The sequence below is a fragment of the Phodopus roborovskii genome, unplaced genomic scaffold, assembly GCF_943737965.1.
Source record: "Phodopus roborovskii unplaced genomic scaffold, PHOROB, whole genome shotgun sequence".
Classification (NCBI taxonomy): domain Eukaryota; kingdom Metazoa; phylum Chordata; class Mammalia; order Rodentia; family Cricetidae; genus Phodopus; species Phodopus roborovskii.
In genome coordinates, this window is record NW_026126623.1 from 136,563 (window position 1) to 160,360 (window position 23,798).

Sequence of the window (23,798 nt, forward strand, 5' to 3'; positions counted from 1 at the left end):
TTTCACTTGGTTGGGGTCGAATCCCTCTTAGTCTTTCTCTTGCTATACATCTTATTCCAAGCCAGAGATCCTGGAAGCTTTTGGCTGATTCTCCTATATCCATCCTTCATCTTAGGGTAGGAATGCTGGGATTATAGGTGCATGCCACAACATCCAGCTCTTTATGTGGAATTCAAGTGTCAGATCCAGGTCAGCAAGCATGAGGAGCTAATGTTCTATTCATTGAGTCATCTCTCTGGCATCAGTTTAAAAACTTTAAGTTAAAACTCAAAAAACATAAGCTAAAACTACCCAGATATCTCTAGGCCAAGATGATTTCACTGAAGAATTTTACCAATGAATACTCAATGAAAAATTATCAGTTTTATATTGTATCTTATAATAAACAGAAAAAATAGGAACATTTCCCAATTAAGTGTAAGAAACTGGTATTGCTCTGATATGAAAATATGCAAAAATGTAGCTTAATATCATTCAAGAGAATTTTAGAAAATCAAATCTAATCGTGTCTGTGTGTGTTTATGAGAGAGAGCAAATGAATGAATTGCTGAATGAATGAGTGAATGAATGAATGAAAATGCAAAGTCATGACCCAGGAGATTTATTTCAGTAATACAAGGTCAATTTAATTTCAGACATAGATTGTATTCTGTCAATAGCCTGATGAAGGAATCATATCTATTGATGTAGGAAATTCATTTGTCAATACAGCTAACTTCTGTTCATTTGAGAATATGGAGAATATTCCTCTGCTGTCCAAGAGCATCAACAAAACAATCACAATGGACACAGTGAACAAAAAAGAATTAATCTTTCTATGTTGGAAAGAACCTACATCTAATAAGTCATATACAGGATTTGCCACATGCTGATCAATAGACCAGAGAAGGCTTGCACTCCTGAAGAGACACACTGTGTTCTTGGATTGAAGACTTAATATAGCAAAGATGCCAGTTCTTTGAGTTGATCTGTAGGTTTTGATGCCATTCTTATCAAAAACATTAGTACCGTTTTGGGTTTTTTGTTTTTGTTTTTTAGTCAACATAAAGAAAGTGACTCCGAAACTCTCAAGGAAAATAATGGGGCCTAGAGTAGCTAAAACCACTTGAGAAAATGAAGACTGAAGCTGAACATGTCACTCTCCTGATTCTGACACTTCTCTGTAGCTGATGTGTCTCTTAAAGGAACAGAAACATAGTTTAGTGAGTTAACACGGTACCCAGAAATAGATTCACACAAATATACCAGTTTTTTGTTTTGTTTTGTTTTTTAGAAAAAACAAACACAAAAGCAACTTAGTGCAGATTATCAAGTGAATGGCCTTTTCATTAAAAAAAAAAAGTGCTGCAAAATTCAGGTATGTATTGATGAAGAAAAAAAGAATCTTGACATAAATGTCATATTTCTCCTACCCCCCCCCCAAAATAACTTAACTCAGAACAAATTATGAACTTCAGTGCAAAATTCTAAACTTCCAGAAAATAGGACAGAGGAGGAAAAGTCTGAAGCTGTGGCTGGGCGAAGAGTTCTTAGACTTTCACAGAACACCATCTAAGCAAAAGAAAGTGTTGGAAGCACCAGTGTTGAAAGCTTTGCTGTGTGAAAGGCCCTCTTAATGGTATTAAAGATGTTCAGTAAAAACAAATTACAGTAAACTGTAAACAATCCTGAGAAGATGGTGAAAAGGCCCCAACAGGTATGTCACCAGAGAGGACAAGGAGAGAGGAAGTGCTTGCTGATTTCGGCACCATTAGTGGGGGAAATATGGACGCAATGAACAGCGTGGTGATGTATTATCACCACACACTACTAGACAGCTACAATAAGAAGAGTGACATCAAGTGCTGGCCAGGCTTCAGAAGAGCTAGTCACTCCTACATCACTGATGAAAACATAAAGTAATAGAGCTACTCTACAAAAACGGTTTGGACATTTCTCTTAAAATTAGAACTGCCCAAGCTCTTGGGAGGATGAAACAGGAAGATTGGGAGTTCAAGACCATCTTCAATAGCATAACTTGTTCAGGGTCAGTCTGAAATACACGAGACCCCATCTCAAACCCTGGAGCTTACCAAATGGCCCAGTGGTTACAGTCCTCTGCAATTCACCCCAGCAAACTGACATTACCGTCACCTAGAAACTTGCACATATACATTAAAGCAGATGTCTTTATAATTGTCCCCGTACTAAAACTACCAAATCTTCCAATGGGTAGACAGTTAAATTGTGGCTTATCCATTTCCTGAACTACTACCTACCAATTAAAAGTGCATGAATTCTAGATAGACAATGGAAACCTAAATGAACCTCAAATTATGATGAATTAAGGGTGGGGGGAAGCTTCCTTTCAGAGGAACAGACAGTACATGATACCATTCATATTATAGCTGTGGACTGGTGTAATTGTAGAGATAAAGACAAGATTGGTGGTTGTTGGGGCTTAAGGGATAAGGGAGAGTGTGGGTAAGCCTATAAAGGGGAATTCTGTTGGTGATGGTACACTTAAGCTTTTCGATTGTGTTGGTAATTACATGGGGCTACATGTGTTCAAATTGTATTTAGCTCGAGCCAGGCCCAACTGAGAGCACAGCTTAGTGGAAAATCAGAACAGGTTCTGCTTGATGTGGTGATTTCAAACTTCTGCTCTTCATTTACCTGCGGTCATTCAAGACGTCACAGGGAAGGCTGAGTCAAAGGTGCATAGAACCACATGTGCTTTTATTTTGAACTTTTGTTGAATTAATGATTTTAAATTTAAGAAATTAAAAAAAAAAAAGAAAGAAAATATAGAATTGCTTTGAGAGACTGTCCAGTCCACATCTCATACTGTCCAGGGATTTCTACAGGTAGAAGGTAGGCATCTATGTTTTTCAAAACTCATTAAATGACTCTCAAGTTCAGCTACTATTATGAGTAAGGTTTTCCCCTGCCAGCCTGGGCCCACTACTGCACCAGCCCCAAATAACACACAGAGACACTGTATTAGATATAATTCTGTTGACCAGTTACTAGTTTCTTATTGGCTAGCTCTGTCTTAAATATTAATCCATTTCTATTAATCTAAGTACTTCCAAATAGTCTTTTCTTACCGGAAAGAGGGCCTGGCGTTCTTCTCTCCATCCTCCATCTTTGATCTCCCTATTCCTTCCTCTCTCCTCCTTGTCTCCTAGTCCCACCTGTCTAGCTTTCCTATTGGCCAACAGTGCTTTATTCATTAACCATTGAGAGAAACATTTACAGAATGACATCTCCCATCATCTCCTCTTTTATGTCTAAAATAAAATGAAGGGTTTTAACCTTAGCATAGCAAAATATATCACACAACAGTTATCAAATAAGAATCACAGTTAACAATATTTATTACATTAACATCTAGTAAGATTTAAAGAAAATATTCTATCATGTATCCTATCTTTGTGAGTCTAAAGTCTTACATGTAACTTATATTGAATCCTAACTAAGGAAAACTATAACCATAACTATCTGTCTTCAACTCCATCAAAGACCACAGGAGGATAATATATAAACTCTAGAAATGACAGAGACATCTCACTGATTGGTCAGTCACTAAAGTTCTTCTGTGATGTTCCATCTTCAGCCTATAGGCTGAATGTATCCGGCAGACTCCTTAGCAAAGCAGGAAACTAAACTGTCCATCTGTATTTGGCAGTTTGTCAGTCACTTTTCTCTGTGTCCTGCAGATTGTCTGGCAGACTTCTTCTATGAAGCAGGAACCCATTAGCAATGTCCATCTTGTATCAGCAGTCACTTTTCTGTGGGTCCTGCATGTCCAGTTTATACAGCATAAAGCCAAACAGTCTGGACAAGAACAGTATCTTGCCCAAATGGCTAGTCTTGCCATATTGGAAGCAAACTCCATAATGAGTTTCTTTGATGTCCATCTTCTTTTCTGGCACAGATGGTGTTGCCAGGAGCAGTTGTACCTCACTGTCAAGAAAAACCCTAAACCATTTTAAATACCTTATTCTATAGGTCTTTGAAAGGTTTGAAGAATGCCTATCCATGTCAAATACATCTTAAATACATCTTGAAAACCTAACTAACTTAACTCTAAGTTTTGACTGTCATAAGTAATTATCTATAATCTGTACTAAATTATACATTTTTAATGAGCTATATAAACACAATACCTAAACAGAAGACACACACATGTCACAAAATTGACCTTAAATTGTATCAATAAATGAAAATCCATTCTAAAACAAAGTATTCATATTTATACCATAATTCCCTTTTTACCTTTAAAAAGATTGGTTGTAGTCATTAACCATTTATAACCAACCCCATTTAAATGAAAACAAACATTTATAAACAATATTTGGGAATTTGGGTGTCATTCTTTCCAAACTGCTTCCTGCTGGTAGTGGGGTGCTGTCATGGGGGATTCTAAGAAGACACAGAAATTCTGGCTGTAGTATGTAAGGCTGCCTTGTCCCAACTGTTTTGAATGTTGGATCACCTCGGATGCTGTTTCAGTGGGTCTGGCTTAATCAAACCATGTTAGTCTAGAAGGAATCCACAGCTTTTTATTTTCTGTGGAAACAAAAATAGACATCCTTTTCCCCAGTAACCTGTTCTTAGACTTAAATTTGGAAGTCAAAGCATTTTAAAAATATATAAGTTGAATTAATCCAGCAGTATTTTTTTAATAGTTGTTATTTCCTCCTTAGTCAAAAATTTAAAGACAACAGAATAGTGTATAGTATCCAAAGTTTCTCTGTGCTTTCCATGTTTACATGGCTTTTTATTACTATATTTCAATTTCTATTGTTTTCAATTTTTGAGTGAGGGTTTCTTTGTGTAACTTTTATCTGTCCTAGAATTAACTCGGTTTACCAGGTGTGTAACTTTTATCTGTCCTAGAATTAACTGTGTTTACCAGGTTTACTTTGAAATCACAGAGATCTGCTTGCCTCTGTCTCCTGAGTGCTGGAATTAAAGGCGTGTGCCACCACACCCAACCACTCTCTGTCTTTTTAAAACCATTTTATTCTTTTTCTCTCCCAAGCCTACATATATTTTGAAACACACTGTAAACCTTTAGCAGTTTTTCTTGATGTGAATTTGTCTTTACTGTAAATCTTTATCTTTTTCTGTCCACGAGTCTTTATCTGGTAAACAACAACAGTGCTAAAATGAAAGCCACAGCTGTATTAGCCGCAGGCTATCCAAGATGGCAGTGGGTACTTTTACCGCCAGCACTGAGAGCTGTGCTCACTGCCTTGGTCTTTGTTGCCATCCAGCAGCATGCTGCCCGCTTGGAGATGTGGTCACTGCCATTGTCAGCTCTCGTACATACCATTCAGTTGTTAGCAGAGCTCTTTAAAAGCCTTGCCAGGTTTTTGTCTTGTTTTGTTTTGGTTTTTGGTTTTTGGTTTTTTGGGTTTTTTTTTTGGGGGGGGGGTTGCCTCTTATTCTGTGTCAGGGAATCTCCCTTAAAGGAGCCATGCAAATTTCCGCTTGTCTCTAGCAAAACAGAATCCAACTGAGAAAAATACTGTTACCAAGACATCTTGCTTGTCTTTGTTCTTTTGTTTTAAAAACCCTTTCTTAAGCTTTTCTTAAGTTTTAATAGAAGTTTTTATTAGCCACGTTGTGGTGTCATTATGTTATGAGTTGTTTTTCCCCAGCCGGTCTGGTCCCACTGCCACACCATCCCCAAATAATACACAGAGACGCTCTATTAGATATAATTCTGTTGGCCTGTTTCTAATGTTTCTTATTGGCTAGTTCTGATTAACCCATTTCTATTAATCTAAGTATTTCCACGTGGTCTCATCTTACCGGAGAGAGGGGCTGGCGTTCTGCTTTGTCCAGTCTCTCCATGCTGACTCCTCCCTACTATTGCTTGAATTCTCCTTGTCTCCTAGTCCCGCCTATCTTGCTTTCCTATTGGCCAACAATGCTTTGTTCATTAACCAGTAAGAGAAACATATTTACAGAATGACAACTCCCATCAAGCCACATTTGTGAATCTGTGCTTATTGGCTTGAGTGACTGTTATGATCATTGTCATCCTGCCCTCATAATGACAGTAAGACAGAGCCCTTGCTTGGTGCCCCTCCATTTGAAGCACTTAACCTCCACTATCGTATCTAACCATCAGTAGTAATTGCTGTTCCCCGTTCACTGGCATGGTCTAGACTTCTTTCAGTGTAGACCAGCTGGCCCCAAATTAATGATCCTGGAAGTGGAGAAAATAGTGTCCTCATCCTCATCCTCACCCAGTGCTACTATTCCTTTGGAAAGACGTCTGGATTGGCATTGGGTTCTGGTTTATCAAGAGCCTAAAGCCTCCTTGACTTTTTCCTATAACAAAAGGGAACAGAGACTTGAAGGTGGAGAGAAGGGTGCTGTTGTTGGCTATAATCATACTTCTGAACAGGGTGCTCCCTTTGCTGGAGCAGGCAGGTAGGAGTGGACAGTAGACATTGGAAAGCCTTGCTAGTTGTGGTCTTCTAGGTTTAGAATTCTTCCTCCTCCTCCCTGAAGTACCTTCAAAATATAGATGTGTGTGCTGTAGTTATGGCACCATAAGAACCATTTGGGATCCAGAATACGTCCACCAAGAGAGTTAGAAACAGGAATATAGGCCCAAGGTCTGCAGGACTCAGCCATGTATCAGTGCAGCTAGTAGGAGATGCAGCATGCAAGACCTTTCTGGACACACTGCAGGCTGTGGTTTGAATATGGTCTGATGGGAGATGAGCCCTTCTCAAGAGATGGTTTGCTCTGGCCATGTGTGGCCTATTCTCCTGTATTCTGCATACACCAGTTTTTGTCCACTTTCCTCCCTGAGTGGAAAGGCCGGAGTCCCAACCCGAAGAGTCTTTGCTACCTTGTACTTTTCAGCTTTCAGAATGGTGAATCCAAGTAAACCTCTGCTCTTTATAAATTAGCCAGCCTCAGAATTCTGTTATAAGAAAATCAAGACATGGAGGTTGACTCAGGAAGATGTTACAAGGAAGGCATTACAATGGAGGCCCCTCCTTGTATGAATCTGTTGATTTTGTTTGGCCTCCTGGCCTGGCAGCGGGGTCTGCAGAACAAATCACAAGTCAGGCCAAAGTCTGGTGGGTGATTGCATTATTTCTTTGGGTGCCTGGGTCAATCTATAACTTGATATGTCCTGGAAAAAAAAAAAACAAAAAAACAAAAAAAAACCTTTGTCTGCCAAAAAGAGATGTCTATATGCCTGTGACATTGCCAAGAGCAAACCTGCCTGAGGAATGGAGGGTAAAGGACAGAAAGGAAGCATAGGAAGTCTCCCTGTCATGCTGCTTGCCCCAGAAGTACTGTCCACACAGATGGGTGTCACTCACAAGCTGAAGGTCAGCACTGATGTGACATGAAGACAACTAAGCCCAAGGGTACTGATCCCACAGGACCCAGAACCATTTGACCAAAGCAACCAACATTCAGAGGTGACCAAGTCTTACAGTGTCCCTCCTGAGGTTAGAATCTCCATCACACATTCTACCATTGGTCCCCACCAGTCAGCCAGGTCTGTTCTCAGTTTCCCTTACTGGCTGAAGCATTGGTTTTATTTTCTTAAAGAATCAATCCTTCTCTTACAATCTCAAAATGTAGAGGGGGTCATGTTTGTGACATGTGGCCCCTTTCCTGCCTTTAGTCAGCGAAGCCTCACTGAAATTTTAGGGAGAAAAACCTTTCGGCCTGGAGAGTGAAAAGAGGTGGCTAGAGATAAGGGCAGGCAGCCATTCCTTCAGAGCATGCCAGTCTCTGCCCTGCCAGAGTTGTCATATTCGGTAATTCAAGTTGATAGACATTTAAATCAAGGCAAGCACCGAGGTTGCTTTGAAAGAAGAAAAAGGACAGAGAAGGTGCAGCACGCTGCACCATCCCACTACACCAAAAAGAGCTGCGTCCCATGGGGGCTGGGTGCCCTGCAGCTGTAGGGTGAGGGAACTCAGCAGGCAGAGGTGCCACAATATGGGGGCGCCATCTTCTCTGAGCTGTGGGGCCTACTGGAGGGACCTCCTTGTATCAACCCTGAGAGGCTTTTTGTCTGAAACACCTTTCCTATCTATCTCTGATGAGACTTTGTGGGCAGGGTCCCTTTCCTGTTTTAATAACCCATTATCAACTACAAAGTTGCTGCTAGTAAAAATATCAATTATCACTTATGCAAGACCTGGCATTACTTGAGACCACATTCCATCCTCAGAACACCATAGTTGCTTTGAGCCAAAATTCAGATAGGGTTTGAGGACAACTTGTGTACACAGTCATTAAGTCAGCCAAAAGAATATATTTTTATCCTGTAAGTTGAATGCCAACTAAGCAGGAGTGATTAACTGCAAGAAGCTATAATTTATACTGGGGACAGTGGAAAAATTTTTTAGGCCATAAAAAAGTATTGCTTAAGGCAGGGAGAAAGAATATATAGCCCCCAAAAGCTCAACTGTATGGAAATGTCAGACAGCCCCTTGGTTTAAATGTTTTAATATTTATTTTTATTTTTACTGCATGTATATTTGTGCACTCTATGTGTGTTACTTGTGCCTGAGGAGATCAGAAGAAAGTTTTAAATCACCTAGAACTGGAGTTACAGATGAGACTCTATGAAGATGCTAGGAATTAAATCCAGGTCCCCCACAAAAGCAACAAGTGCTCTTGACCACCAGGCTACACTAGCCCTTGGTTTTAGAAAAATGAGGAGTCTATACAATGTCTAAGTTTTTTGAGCAGTGTATAGTCACAAACTAGTATAGCCATGTGCTGCATACTTTTTTAGTCAAGGGCCAATAAATGTACTATGTGTATGACTGTGGTCCCTAAGGCTATAACACAAAGGTCATAAAGCTATCATAGCCTAATGATGCCTTTCTCAGATGGTTCCTGGTCATGAAGCAAGCAGCCTGTGGCAGTGTTTGGTCACTAGAACAATCATCACTTGTTCATGATGCTCACCTCTGAGTGGAGGTGAATAGAGATTTGGATTTTCTGAGTGTGTCCAGAATGTGACAACATGATTTCCCTCTCTTGTCTCACCCCAAATTTTTGGTTGGAAAGAAAGATTACTCTGAGTTTTGTCTTTGACTAATCAATCTAAGGTATGCTGAAGTTTGATTATCACCTGGTCTACACTATGGTAGGGGTGTCCAGACTTCTAAGGGCCTGAGAACTTCTGTGGGAACACATGTGAATCTAAATGCAAAAGTCATGCCTCATGCCAATGGAGTGGAAATGTGGAGCGAGACACCTGTGTTCCTTTGGGCTTTCTAGGAGAGTCCACTGTGTAGCCACATTTGACAGTTACTGAACTTGGTCTTCCTTGGTCTTATAGTTCTAGAATTCCCTTTCAAACTCTGTACTATCTCCCTGGTTGTAAGTTCTGTTAGACTGGATATAAACTGCTTTGAGCCTGTAATGTACATTTGCATTAATAAATTCTCTCATGCTACTGGAACTCAGAGAAGCTGGCTCTGGAAGTAGGGTGACCCCCCATTTCAGACCCATACATTTTCATGTCAAGGATTCTCCTTGTCTGGGGGGGGGGGTCTAATCCCTAACTCTGTGACAGAGACAGAACAACACAACAGCCTGAGAGTAAAGACACTGTGTTCTTGAGAACAGCTAGAACAGGGGTTACTATTGTTTATTCCATGATATAAAAGTGCCTGCTGTGGGAAAGAGGTGGAAAGTTCGGTCCATGAGAAGCTGATCCAAGGAGGGAAAACTCAGTGGGGGAACTCTAGCTGGCTGTCTCAACTTCCCCAGTTGGTTTCTGCTGAGCTGGGTGATTTGTTATCTTGTCTGGCTAGCTGATTGGCTATCTATCTAATCTAGTTATCTACCATCTGTCATTTATCTATCACTTACATATCATCATCTATGTATCTATCACCTATCACCTATCTATCATCTATTTATCATCATCATCATCTATGTATCTATCACCTATCACCTATCATCTATCACTTATCTATCATCTATCTCTTTTACATTAGGGTGCTATACATTTAATAAACTCACCGTTGAAAGCCACAAGAATCAAGGACCATATAGAAGAGAACCTTGAAGGGACATAGCATCCCCACTTGGAACTGTGGCTTTTGACTTGCATGACCTGGTTAATTGTCTTCCCTGGATTCTCTGGTATTGTGACTCTAGGAAACTTCAGGAACAGGACTCTAACTACTTCAGGAGCATAGGCAAAGGGAACTGCACCCCAGGAGGGCAAAACCCTTTAAGAGAAATTCTGCAAAGGCACGTTGCTTTGTTTTCCATGAGTCCACGCATCCTATCAGTCTGCCATTACTTACCAGTCTCTCTGTGTGGTTAGCTCTGGGCCAGGCTGACAGAAGTTTCTGAGCTGTTGAAAATATAAAACAGAATGACAAGTCCTACCCTTCAGGGTGATTCCAAGAGCTATGGAGAGAGGGACTTTGATGGTTAGAATTCAGGAACATTCTTCCACCTCATGAATGGAGAGCCACTTTAAAGAGGAAAAGACCTGTAAACTGGGCTCAGAATGAGGCAAAGGCATGAACTGAAACCCCAGATGCTGGCTTGTTGTGGTAATCATGAAGGGACTAAGATTGTTCTATGTCCTATCCTATGATGCACACTTCACAGCTCTGGAAGGAGCTGGATGAATGTTATTCTGGTTCCCACTCCCTCCCCATCTCCCTGACAGGATGGAAAAGACAGAGTCCAAATAATGGAGTCTATAAAGACCCCCTGGTGACTGGTTTCACAAAAAGCAAGGGGGTGATAGTCATTAGGAACAGGAAGTCCCCTGTCCTTAGGATTGCTACTACCTAGAGCATCCTGTGCCTTTTGATGTCCCCGTAGGCCTTTGAACTTTAGGAGGCAGCAGGTTTTCCCCTCATGCAGCCCCTCCTGCTGTCAGCTAATCCCCCCTCTCCTCTGGCCTTTGAAGAGACAGGAAATGCTGGGGTCTGGATTCCCAAAAAGGAGGCCACAGAGCATGGAAGCTAGTGGGGGCAGGGGTTGGGTTCTATCTTATACCCCTCCGTAGCCTTTAGATTTCTACCATATTCTGAGTTTTAGGTAACTAATACATTAACCAGCACCACAACCAGCCCCTTTCCCATTGATTGAGAGATCTAACAGTTATTGCTGTGGGGCTAGGGGTTAAATCTAAGCTTCCTGGGAAGTCAAAGTTGCTAGATCTAGGTAGACTTGGAACTAGTCAAAAATGTCACAAAACCAGTTTATTATAAACATGCGTGTGCACATGCGCGCGCACACACACACACACACACACACACACACACTCTCTCACACACACACACACACACACATTCCCTCTCCCCCTTTCTCTCTCTCTCTCTCTCTCTCTCTCTCTCTCTCTCTCTCTCTCGTTGTTTAACCTATGTTGGCTAGTCAGCAAAGCCCCAGCCATCCTCCTTCTCTCCCACCCACTGGCATTACAGGTGCACAGCCACACCCAGCTTTTTCATGAGTGTTGTGAGTTTTCATTAAGTCTTCATGTTTGTACAACAAGCACCTTACCTGCCAAGCCATCTCTTAGCCCCACCTTGGTCATTTCTTCTAAGTTAAAGTACTTCCCCCCCACCCCCACCCCCACCTCCACCCCCCCCACCCCCCACCCCCCACCCCCACCGGCTTTGTAATGCCCTCAGGGCGGCTGTTTAATTCCCTCACTCTCATGTGCCTAAAATGAATAAAGTCATTGTTCCTTCAGAGCCACCCTGCCCTAATAACCTCATTCTTTTAGAATTCCTGATGCAACCCTTTAATGCAGTTCCTCATGTTGTAGTGACTCCAACCATAAAATTATTTTGTTGCTACTTCATAACTGTAATTTTTCTACTGTTAGGTATGGTAATGTAAATATTCCATATGCAGGATGTCTGACCCTGGCCCGGTCTCCACCTGCAGGTGGAGCATGCTGATGTAGAAGGTCAGTTCCATATGCCTAGCACGACAGGGCTGTGTCTTCCCAGGAGAAAGCATTTGACAAGAATATAGTGAATGAATAGCTAGAAATGGCTACCCTTGTTTAGTTAGGGGCGAGGAACTGCAGTGCAGAGGTGCTGCTGACTAGCAGAGGGCACAGATCCTCCCTGCTTTGTACTTCTTTTTACCTTTTCCTCTATTTCAAGCTACACAGGTGGAGTTTGGTAAGTTAGAGTTAAAAGCCCATTTGCTGTGAGTGTCTTATATGTGTATATTAATGCAATACAAAAGGATATGCACACAGACCTAGACATGACTCAGACACCGCATGTCTTCTGTCATTTCATGGCTGGTTCACTGTGAGAGACAATGCGTATATCCCCATTTTCACCTTCTGTGACATGACCCATCATAGCAGATAACACCAGTATGCTATTGATGCCCTATGATGGACAGCTGTGTTCCTGAGAGCTCTTCCCTGGGCTCTTCATTCTGCCTCAGGCATTCATTTCCACAAACCAGCCAAGACAGCATTGAGGAAAAGCCAGACCCGACTCCCGTTCTCCTGTTCCCTTTCATCAAAATCCAAGAGCTTTTGATGGACAGCTCGGCTCAGAGCCAGCTGAATCCAATGCTTCCAACATGGCTGAGTCCAGAACCCCTAGCCATCTCTTTCAGCATCTTCAGTCTCTGGTGGAGGTGAGTGGTGTGGTGCATTGTGGGAGTTCTTTCTTCCACAGTATGCTTTGAGATTTCTGGTAGCAAAACCAGAAGAGGTGTGCTATTTTGTTTAAGATAAGACCCATCCAAAGTCATTATGTTATTTTCATGTTTGACATATGTGACATATGTGCCCTTGACCTCAGCCATTTAGAGTTAAAGTGACTGTAAGGTTAATGCCACATATTTTCTCTAAATATAACATTGCCAGAAATAATACATGCCCTGGAACACAAACCTAAAATAACATGGAATTTTCAGTCAGGTAATCTTTAATTTAAACTAAAAATAACCTAAACAGTAGTTTGTATAAACCTCAAAGAACAGGACACCCGCCCACTGCCAGTTCATCTAGCTGTAAGACACTTAGTTAGCATTTGAACCTTTCAAACCAGATCAAGTGTGAGCTATATTAGACATGAGCCCCACAAAGCCAAGAATCCTACTCTTGGCTGGTCCTGCTGACTAGAACATTCCTTTGGGAAGGCAGAGAGGTCCAGCAGAGGAAAATGCTCACAGCAAATGTTCTGATCCTGGGGCAAGAGATGCTATGGGGAGCCTGGTTTTATGGACAGGCCATCAGTCTCCCTGACTGCTTATAGAGCCATCCTGTGTCCAGGTTCTCTGGCCAGGACAATCTGGTAGTGAGGGTTAAGAAACTTATTTCCGTTTATCACTGACTCACTATTGGAGAGGAGAGTTGGATTATGGTTCTGAGCTTAACCTTCTTCCTGGTTGTGATCAAGGGCTCAGCTCTCCTTGGTGGTATTCAAAAACAATGTCCTTGCTTGAAAAATCCATCTGCTGTCAAATGTATTTTTATATATTTATCCACCACACGACAACACCAAAGAAAACTCCATAACAGAATTAAAACTAGGAAAACAGGTACCTCTGTATACCCTTCTATGACCCGTATACCCATCACCTGCATTAGTTATGCTGTGTCATATCATCTAATCTACACTTGTTCTCCTTTCTATATGTTATACTATACTTACATGTTCATTTTTTGTAGATATGTAGGTAGGATTGTATGACCTCAATTAATATTATATATTCTAAGTCCACTCACCATTCATTCATTTTCCTGAAGAATGTGTGATTTCAATTTCCATTAGAGCTAAATGTTCCGTTTGCTGTATGTATCAATTTTCACTATCTATTCCTTTGTTGGAAGCCAACAAGATTGGCTCCATTTCTGTGCTGTATTGAATCAAGCAACAGTAAAAGTGGGTGTGTAAATACCTCTATTGTAAGATATGAATTTCTTTGGATATATGCTCTAGAATGAAATAGTTGGGTCAAATAGCAAAATTATCTCTATAGAGGTTCATTGAAATATTTTAACTTTGGGTCTGGATAATCTTTCTGTGTGACTTTTTTTTTTTTTTTTTTTTTTCTTGCAAAAAAGCAAAGCAAAGAAAATTCCTCTGGTGGCTGCTTGGGAGATACCTGCTTGGGAGGCTGGGGAGTGGTGGTGAATGTTGATTGACAGAGGGTGAAGGTGGAGCAGGGTACCTGGTGTTTTGGTTCTCCATAGTACTGTGGCCCAGCACATGAGGCAGAAGATGCCATTGCTTTCGGCTAGTGATTGACAGAGGGTAAGGGAGAGGCTGCAGGGAATTCCTATAGGCAGAGCTGAGGTTTCCAGAGGGGTTTAACCGTTTCTGAAAATAAGACAAGGCTGTGAGTAGTTGAGAGATGTCAAATGTGGCAATAGTTGCTGTGTTCTTCATGCTGTAACTGGCCAGATGTTCTTTCCTTCGGATGGTACCATGAGAATGGGTCCTCTGTGTCAGAGGGTCTGAAACTTGTCAGAGGCAAGTGAGTCAGGCAACTGGAGCCCCTAAGTTAGTCCCCAGAGTACTGGTCTGTATCACACACCAGGCCCTTGCCAATAGAAGCAACGAGACAGGTGCACAGCCTTTACCCAGCAATGAAGGAAATACTTGGAGAGCATGAGCCCAAGAAGGGAACATTTTACCTCTTGAGGGAGCATTAATGTTTTCAAAAAGCCTGGGCTTCTGCAATTCTGATCTGAGTCTAAGGGAAGCCATCTAGGGACTAACATCAGGTATCTACTTGCCTACTCACTTGCCTTGCAGTCCCTCCCCTGCCAAAGCTGAAGGCACCAGCTTAAACTAGTCACACTCAGTAGCCAAACCTTGTCATTATAAAATGGGGCTGAAACTTGTTTTTTAATGAGGTATTTTTATTTGCTGAGATCTGTCAATGTTTTCAGATATACATATTAAAAATATGACCAACTTTATTTCAAACTATATTACTTTTGATGGACTCTGGTAAATGTAAGTGAAACTACATTTATCCCCTCAAAACTTAATATGAAGCAGGAAAAGAAGGGAGGAGATAAACAAGTAAAAAAAAAAAAGTGCTAAGTTGATTTTACTTGCCATAGTGTCTTCAGAATTCTGTTTTTTTTTTTGTTTGTTTGTTTTGTTTTTTTTTTTGTTTTTCCAAGCAAACTGATGAATTTCCTTTGTTGTTTGGAGACAGGGTCTCACTATGTAATCCTAGCTGTTCTGGAACTCACTATGTAGACCAGGCTGGCCTTGAACTCATAAGATATCCACATGCCTTTCCATCTTTTACCAAGGCTGGGTAATACTCTATTGCATATAAACAACACATTGCATTTGCCCATTAGCCAACATAGGATATTATCTTCGTTAGCTTCCTTCTGCTTTGATAAGTACCATGACCAGAAGCCAATTATTTATTTCACTTACATGTCTGATCTCTGACCATCACTGAGGAAAGCTGAGGCAGGCCAAGAACCTGGAGGCAGGAAGTAAAACAGAGACCATGCTGCTATCTGGCTTGCTCAGCCTACTTTCTTATATAACCCAGGACTACCTTTTCGGGGATGACATCCATAGTGGGCCGAACCCATCCACATCAATCAACCATCAAGAAAATGCACCACAGGTTTGCCCACAGTCCAATCTGATGGAGTCATTTTTCTCAGTTGCACAGACTTTTAGGGCATTTCCATGTTAGCAATTGTCATCAGAACCAAAATAAGCCTAGGCGAGCTGATCTCTGAGCTCTTCATTTTTGGTTTTGGAGGATAAATACTCAGAAGTGAAATTGTTGGATCACACAGTAGTTTGGTAGTTCTGTATTCCTGTTTGAAACACTGCCACACTGTTTTCTACAGCAGCAATTTTGCTGCCTTGTTTCCTGGCCATCACATACAGGGGTTCCAAGCACTCCACGTCTTCATAGGTGCTGGCCCCAGCATGACAGCTCCTGGTGTTCTCATTGGCACCTCCCTGGAGCAAATCAGGTGCCATAAAGAGCATCTTTTCACAGCCCTGAAGACTTTTGTGTATTGTCTTTGGAGAAATAGCTATTTGAATCTTTAACCTTCATTTCCAGTTCAGATTAGTAGCTTCTTTCCTTTTTCTTTTTTGCAGTTGACTTATAGGACCTGCTTGTGTATTTTATGTATTTTGGAAATAAAACTCTCATGGTATGCAATCAGTAGTTCCGAACCTGTGGGCCATGACCCTTTTAGTGTCACATATCAGATATTTACATTATAATTCATAACAGTAGCTGAATTACAGTTATAAAGTAGCAACAAAAAATAATCTTCTGGTGGAGACACCAGAACATGAGGAACTATATTAAAAGGTTGCAGCATGTGAATGAAGTGAGGCTGTCACAGAAGGAAAAGTACTGGATGGTTCACTTGGGATGATGTAAGAGTGGAATGGTGGTGATCAGAGCAGAGGGACAAACCGTGTTCTTTGCAAGTAAGGTCTGAGAACTGCTGCCTAGTTGGCAAATGTAGTGAGTGCTGCCATATTGAATACCTAGCTAGTTAAAATAAATAATGTAAAAATATCTCATCACAATATTAAAAAAAAAATCTAGAAAAATAAAATAAACCTCAGGGCTGAGGATGTGACTCCATAGTTCAATGTTTGTCTACGATGTGCAGGGCCCTGAGCTCAACCCTGATACCACAAAGTAAAACTGTTTCAAGTTCATTGATTTTTAGGCAGGGTGCAGTGGTATGCATCTTTATTCCCAGTGCTTGAGAGACAGAGGTGGGTGGGTCTCTGTGAGTTGAAGGTCAGAACTGGTCTATATAGCAAGTTGTAAGCTAGCTAGTGCTACAAAATGAGACCATGTCTCCAAAACATAAAAAGTAAAAGAAGTAAGCCTATTATGTGAAACCTTATTTGAAAGTTGCTTTCCCATATATTCTTACATGCATAAATCTTGTCACCAAAAAGAAAATAATTATTTTTAAAAAGGAGAACAGTTACATTGAAAGAAAGAACTCAATCTATATATCCAAATGGCCATGGGGATTTATCTAAATTGTTTCATTGGACAGAATTAGTCAATCTTTTTCTAGGTCTTTCTTTGACCCTTAGGGAAAGTGATACCCACCTGGGAGGGGTAGATAGTGTTTATCCCAGGGGAGATGGTTCTCATCCTGAGCTGTCTGCCCCAGTATGAAATTAATTACACACCTGTCACAAATATGAGGTATTCAATACTTCCAGCACATTGTGCAGTATCAATGGACTGTAGTAAATGTGTAGTAATGCGTAAAACTAAGCCCATGTCTGCCTAGCCTAGCATTGACAAGGGAGTTGAATTTTAAAATGCAATAATATCCCACTTTTTAATAGGGTTATTTGGTGTTTTGATGACTAATTTCTTGAGTTCTTTGTATATTTTGGAGATCAGCCCTCTGTCAGATGTGGAGTTGGTGAAAATCTTTTCCCAGTCTGTGGGCTGCTGTTTGATCTTGCCCACTGTGTCCTTTGCCTTACAGAAGCTTCTCAGTTTGAGGAGGTCCCATTTATTAATTGTTGATGTCAGTGTCTATGCTATTGGTGTTTTATTATGTTCAGGAAGCGGTCTCCTGTACCAGTTTGTTCAAGGGTACTTCCCACATTCTCTTCTAAGAGGTTCAGTGTGGCTGGATTTATGTTGAGGTCTTTAATCCATTTGGACTTGAGTTTTGTGCATGGTGATAGACATGGGTCTATCTGCAGGCTTCAATACACCATCATCCAGTTGTGCCAGCACCATTTGTTGAATATGCTTTCTTTTTGCCATTGTATACTTTTAGCTGTTTTGTCAAAAATCAGGTGTTCATAGGTGTGTGGGTTAATATCAGGATTTTTGATTCGATTCCATTGGTCTACCTGTCTATTTTTTTGCCGATACAAGCTGTTTTCAGGACTATAGCTCTATAGTAGAGCTTAAGGTCAGGGATGGTGATGTCTCCTGAAATTCCTTTATTTTACAGGGTTTCTTTGGCTATCATGGGTCTTTTGTTTTTCCATATAAAGTTGAGTATTATCCTTTCAAGTTCAGTGAAGAATTGTGCTGGGAATCTGATGGGGATTGCATTGAATCTGTAGATTTTTTTTTTTTTTTTGGCAAAATTGCCATTTTTACTATGTTATCCCACCTATTCAAGAGCATGGGAGATCTTTCATTTTTCTGGTATTTTCTTTAACTTTTTTCCTTAAAGACACACAGTTCTTTCTATATAGGTCTTTCACTTGTTTGGTAAGCGTTATACTTTATGTTGTTTGAGGCTATTGTGAAGGGTGATGTTTCCTGATTTCTTTCTCTGCCCCTTTGTCGTCTGTATAGTAGGGCTACTGATTTTTTTTTTTTAGTTTATCTTGTATCCTGCTAGTTTGCTGAAGGTGTTTAACAGCTGTAGGGGTTCCCTGGTCGAGTTTTTCAGGTCACTTATATAAACTATCATATCATCTGCAAATAGTGGCAGTTTGACTTCTTCCTTCCAATTTGGATCCCCTTGATCTCCTTTTGTTGTCTTATTGCTTTAGTTAGAACTTCAAGTCCAATATTGAAGAGATATGGAGAGAGAGGGCAGCCTTGTCTTGTTTCTGATTTTAGAGGAATCACCTTAAGATTCTCTCCATTCAGTTTGATGTTGGTTATTGGTTTACTGTATGTTGCTTTTATTATGTTTAGGTATGTTCCTGTTATCCCTGATCTCTCCAAGTCCTTTATCTTGAAAACGTGTTAGATTTTGTCAAAGGCTTTTTCAACTTCTAGTGAGATGATCACATGGTTTTTCTTTTTCAGTTTGTTTATATGGTCGATCACATTGATAGATTTTCATATGTTGAACCATCCCTGCAACCCAGGGATGAGGCCTATTTGGTCATGGTGGATGATTTCTCTGATGTGTCCTTGGATTCGATTTGCCAGTATTTTATTGAGTATTTTTGCATCAATGTTCATGAGGGATATTGGTCTGTAGTTCTCTTTCTTAGTTGTGTCTTTGTGTGGCTTAGGTACCAAGGTGATTGTGGCCTCGTACAAAGAGTTTGGTAATGAACCTTCTGTTTATATTGTGTGGAACAATTTGAGGAGTATTGGTATTAGCTGTTCCTTGAATTTCTGGTAGAATTTTGCACTGAAGCCACCTGGCCCTGGGCTTTTATTGGTTGGGAGGCTTTCGATGACTGCTTCTATTTCATTAGGGGTTATAGGTCTATTTAAGTTGCTCATCTGTTCTTGATTTAATTTTGGTAAGTGATAGTTATTCAGAAATTTATCCTTTTCCTTTGAATTTTCAAATTTTGTAGAGTATAGGTTTTAAAAGTGTGACCTGAAAATTGTCTGGATTTCCTCAGTGCCTGTTGTTGTATCCCCCCTTTTGTTTCTGATTTTGTTGATTTGCATGTTCTCTCTCTGCCTTTTGGTTAGGTTGAATAAAGTTTTGTCTATCTTGTTGGTTGTCTCAAAGAACCAATTTTTGTTTTATTGAATCTTTGTATTGTTTTCTTTGTTTCTTCTTTATTGATTTCAGCCCTCAAATTGATTATTTCCTGGTGTCTACTCCTCCCGGTGTGTTTGCTTCTTTTTGTTCTAAGGCTTTCAGTTGTGCTGTTAATTCTCTAATGAGGCTATCCTCTGTTTTCTTCGTATGGGCACTTAGTGCAATTAACTTCCCCTTGTAACACTGCTTTCAAGGTGTCCCATAAGTTCAGGTATGTTGTGTCCTCATTCTCGTTGAATTCTAGGAAGTCCTTAATTTCTTTCTTTATTTCTTCTTTGACCCAGGTATGGTGCAATTGTGGATTGTTCAGTTTCCATGAGTTTGCTTGCTTCTTAGTTCCATTTGATTGGAAGATCTTTTCCCAGCCCTTTACCCTGAGGTAATGTCTGTCTTTGAAGCTTAGATGTGTTTCTTGTATACAGCAGAAGGATGGATTCTGTCTTCATTAGCCTGTGTCTTTTTGTAGGCAAGATAAGACCATTAATGTTGATAGAAAGTAAGAACCATTGATTGTTAATTCTTGTTTGTTTTAGATTTGTTGTTATTGGTGTTATTGTGAATATATTTGCCCTGCTTTATCCTTTGGGTTCTGGTGAAGTGGGATTATCTATAGCCTGTGTTTTTGTGAGTGTCGTTAACTTCCTTGGGTTGCAGTTTTCCTTCCAGAACTTTCCGTAGAGCTGGATTTATAGATATGTATTGTGAAAATCTGGCTTTGTCTTTGAATATCTTTGTGTCTCCATTTATAATGACTGAGAGTTTTGCTGGGTATAGTAACCTATGCTGGCATCTGTGGACTCTTAGTACTTGTAGAACATCTATCTAGGACTTGAGAGTTTCCATGGAGACTCTCAATTCAGGTGTAATTTTGATAGGTCTGCCTTTATGTTACCTAGCGTTTTTCCTTCGCTGCTCTTAATATTCTTTCTTTATTCTGTACATTAGGTGTTTTGATTATTATGTGTCAAGGGGTCCTTTTACTTTTATCCAATCTATTTGGTGTTCAGTATGCTTCTTGTACTTTCTTGGGCATATCCTTCTTCAGATTGGAGAAGTTTTCTTCAATGATTTTGTTGAATATGTTTTCTACACCTTTGAGCTGGGCTTCTTCACCTTCTTCTATGCCTATTATTCATAGGTTTGACCTTTTCACTGTGTCCCACATTTCCTAGATGTCTTGAGTTAAGGATCTGTTCAATTTAAGATTTTCTTTGGTCGATGAATCTATTTCCTCTAGTTTATCTTCAGCACCTGAGATTCTCTCTTCCATCTCTTGTATTCTGTTGGTTATGCTTGCATCTGTAGTTCCCAATAGTTTGCCTAGTTTTTCTGTTTCCAGTATTCCCTCAGTTTGTGTTTTCTTTATTGTCTCTATTCAAGTTTTCAAGTCTTGAAGTGTTTTCTTCACCTGTTTGATTGTTTTTTCTTGGCTCTCCTTACTTTCTTTAAGAGATTTGTTCATTTCTTCCCATTTTTTGTTTGTTTTTTCTTCCATTTCTTTAAGGGATTTTTCTCACATTGTCTTTGAGGGCCTCTATCATTTTTATGAAGTTATTTTTTAATCATTCTCTTTTGCTTCATATGCTTTGGTGTGTTCAGGTCTAGTTGGTGTAGAGTCCCTAGATTCTGGTGGTGTCATGCTTGTCTTTCTATTGTTAGGTGTTTTCTTGTGTTGCTGTCTTCCAATAGCTTCTTCCAGTTGGTGCAGGTGGAGTCTTTCTTTCTCTATGCTACTCTCCCCATGGGCATAGGTGGGTCAGGAGTTTGATGTCTGTAGCTCTGGGTGGTCCAAGCTCTCTAGGAGGTCTCTCCTCTGGCAGGGGCCTGGCAATGGGTTTCTCGGGCAGAGGCCTGGTGAAGGATCAAAGGTCAGGCAAGAGGGAACTCAAGGTGGTCCCTCATGGATAAGCTGGTCTAGTGTGCTCAGAGCAGATCCAGGAAGTTCCCCAAAAGTGGCAGGATTGTTGGACCCGCCCTCTGGCCTAGTGCTCAACCAGAGAAGTGGGGCAGTGGGTTCAATAGGGCACAGGGTGGGAGGAGGGCAGGTTCTGGGTTGAGTGATTTGTGGATGAGAGTACTAGGAGTATTCCCTCTGGGGACAGAATATAGGGAAGAGTGAGATTCCGTGTTTAACCCAGGGAGTTCCCAGGAAAAGGTGTGGGGGGATTCGACCTGAACTGGTTACAGACTCACCTCCAGCAGAGGCCCGGCAGTGGGGGTCCCTATCTCGGATTTTATTAACTATCATACTTGTCATTAACTATAATGGTTAAGGATTCATTCATTCACTCATCATTAATTGTTTTTGCTCAGTCTTTGTAATTCTGTAATCAAACTACCTCAGTTCTCTTTGAACAAACTATGGTCTATAGTGTGTGAACATTATCATCCAACACCAATCTCTATACTTTCACCTTGATTACAGTTGACCCAGGACCTAGAAATGAGTCATGTGGGGCATAGCATCACACACTCTTTCTCTTTCTCTCTGAACAGCCTGGGAATGAACCACGATGATGACCACTCATCTTGTGCTGGCCGGTCGCACATCATGTCAGGAGAGTGGGTGAAAGGCCGGAACCCTAGTGACCTCTCTTGGTCATCCTGTAGTCGAGATGACCTCGAGAACTTTCTCAAGTAAGTCTTTGAGTCATTCTGCAGCATCAACAATAGGAAGTTTTCCCCAAAGACCAAAGATGGGCAACTTAGCAAGTGTGACAAGTACATTTAGATGAATCCTCATCTGGCTTGGAAGGTGATCAGAGTGTCCTACAATAGGAAAAGGCCCCTTCCTGAGGTTGTACCTGGTATGATGGCATATGTCCAATAGGGAATCATTTAATGATTGGTTGAATGAAATACCAGCCAGGTGAGTCTGCCTTGCACTTCTCTCCAGTCTGTGACCACAAGTGGGCACTACTGTAGGACAACTTGGATGGTGTAGAACTTAGAACCCACTGTTTGCTGAAGCTGCTTCCATTGATGGGAATGAATTATCTTGGATTATGTTTGTACGCTTCCCTCCTTTATGGAGGAAGGGATCTACTTCCCCGCAGCCTATTCTTCCTAAAGAATGTCTATGCTTCTTGGTTCTCAGATTTCCATGGAACAGTTTCTTCTTTGGTTTTAGACCCTTGTTAAAGCAAGTATACCTATGGTTCTTGTTGGCCCCTTGGTGTCTGATTTAAGGGCTGAATTTACAGTGTTGATGTGTGGGTCCTGATTGCTTCCCTACTATGTTATGTATTCCACATGAAGTGGAAATAGAAGTGAGTCAGAGAGTCTCACTGGCAGGTTGAGTTTGACAGACCAACTCGATTTGACAGGACCCAGGGAGTATGGGTTGAAGTAGTTAAAGGGTCTTCTTCATTTTTCCTATGGATGGAAAAGGTGTTTGGTAAATAGGCTTAGAAGTTAGAAATTAATTCACTGGTTTTAAGATAGTCTACTTCCATCAAGTATTGTAATCACAGACTCCTAAAATATGTTGTATAACTGGCTTTACTCCATATCACCCAGAAGGTTCAGGGTGACAAGATAGGATGCTCAGATGCATAGTGCTGGTCCCACAAGTAACAAATGTGTTGTGACTGAGCTGGGGCACTGTGTACTAGCCTCAGCTGTGTGTATATATGCATACATATATGTATACACACACACACACACACACACACACACACACACACACACACACACACACCACTCCTTTCTCCAGAGTTTTGGCAAGTGTCGAGTTTTCATCTGCCTTGCTTTAAAGATAGGAAATAAAGCATTGGGTATTATATCTCCTAACAGAGCCCCTTTTGGGAAATTTATCTTCCATTGTAAATGGACATTCCCTTCCTAGTAGATACCTGGAAGTTCTTCTTGACAGAGTAAACCCTTGGCTTGCCTTCTGAGATAGCAGGAGGTATGGCCAGGTGAGACATCAAGACTGGCATGGTTGCTTTGGCCCAGAAATCCCTTAAAGAGACTCCATGGCATCAGATATCAGAACTTTGAGTTTATTAAAAATAAAATAGCCTTAACTTATGTTCTTTTTTGTTCATGGTGACTTTTGCTCAAAGCTATAGTCTAAGAGTGTTCAGAGTATTCTAATTAAAAAAAAAAAAATCACCACCCTCCCCCAAGAAAGATCTGTTCCTAAGGTTCTAATAATTTCTGCATTGTCATCAGAGCAGAGACCCACATGAAGCCATAGAATAAAAGAACATACACACCAAAAGGGTAACCCAGATGTTCAGTGCTGAGGCCCTTGTTCCATGAATCATCAGAGGTGCATCCTTCTCGGAGACTGAAAAATCAGAACACAGATGGGCTAGTACGT

The 23,798-nt window shown here is 40.8% G+C and overlaps 1 protein-coding gene across 1 annotated transcript in view; it reads left to right on the forward strand.

The window, feature by feature from the left end:
- The window catches only part of Adamts17 (ADAM metallopeptidase with thrombospondin type 1 motif 17), a 289,908-nt gene that overhangs the window by 122,386 nt on the left and 143,724 nt on the right, over window positions 1–23,798 (forward strand). The window contains exon 7 of the mRNA XM_051206509.1: window positions 21,968–22,108. Coding sequence (XP_051062466.1) covers window positions 21,968–22,108 — 141 coding nt within the window. The remainder of the gene's footprint in view (window positions 1–21,967; window positions 22,109–23,798) is intronic.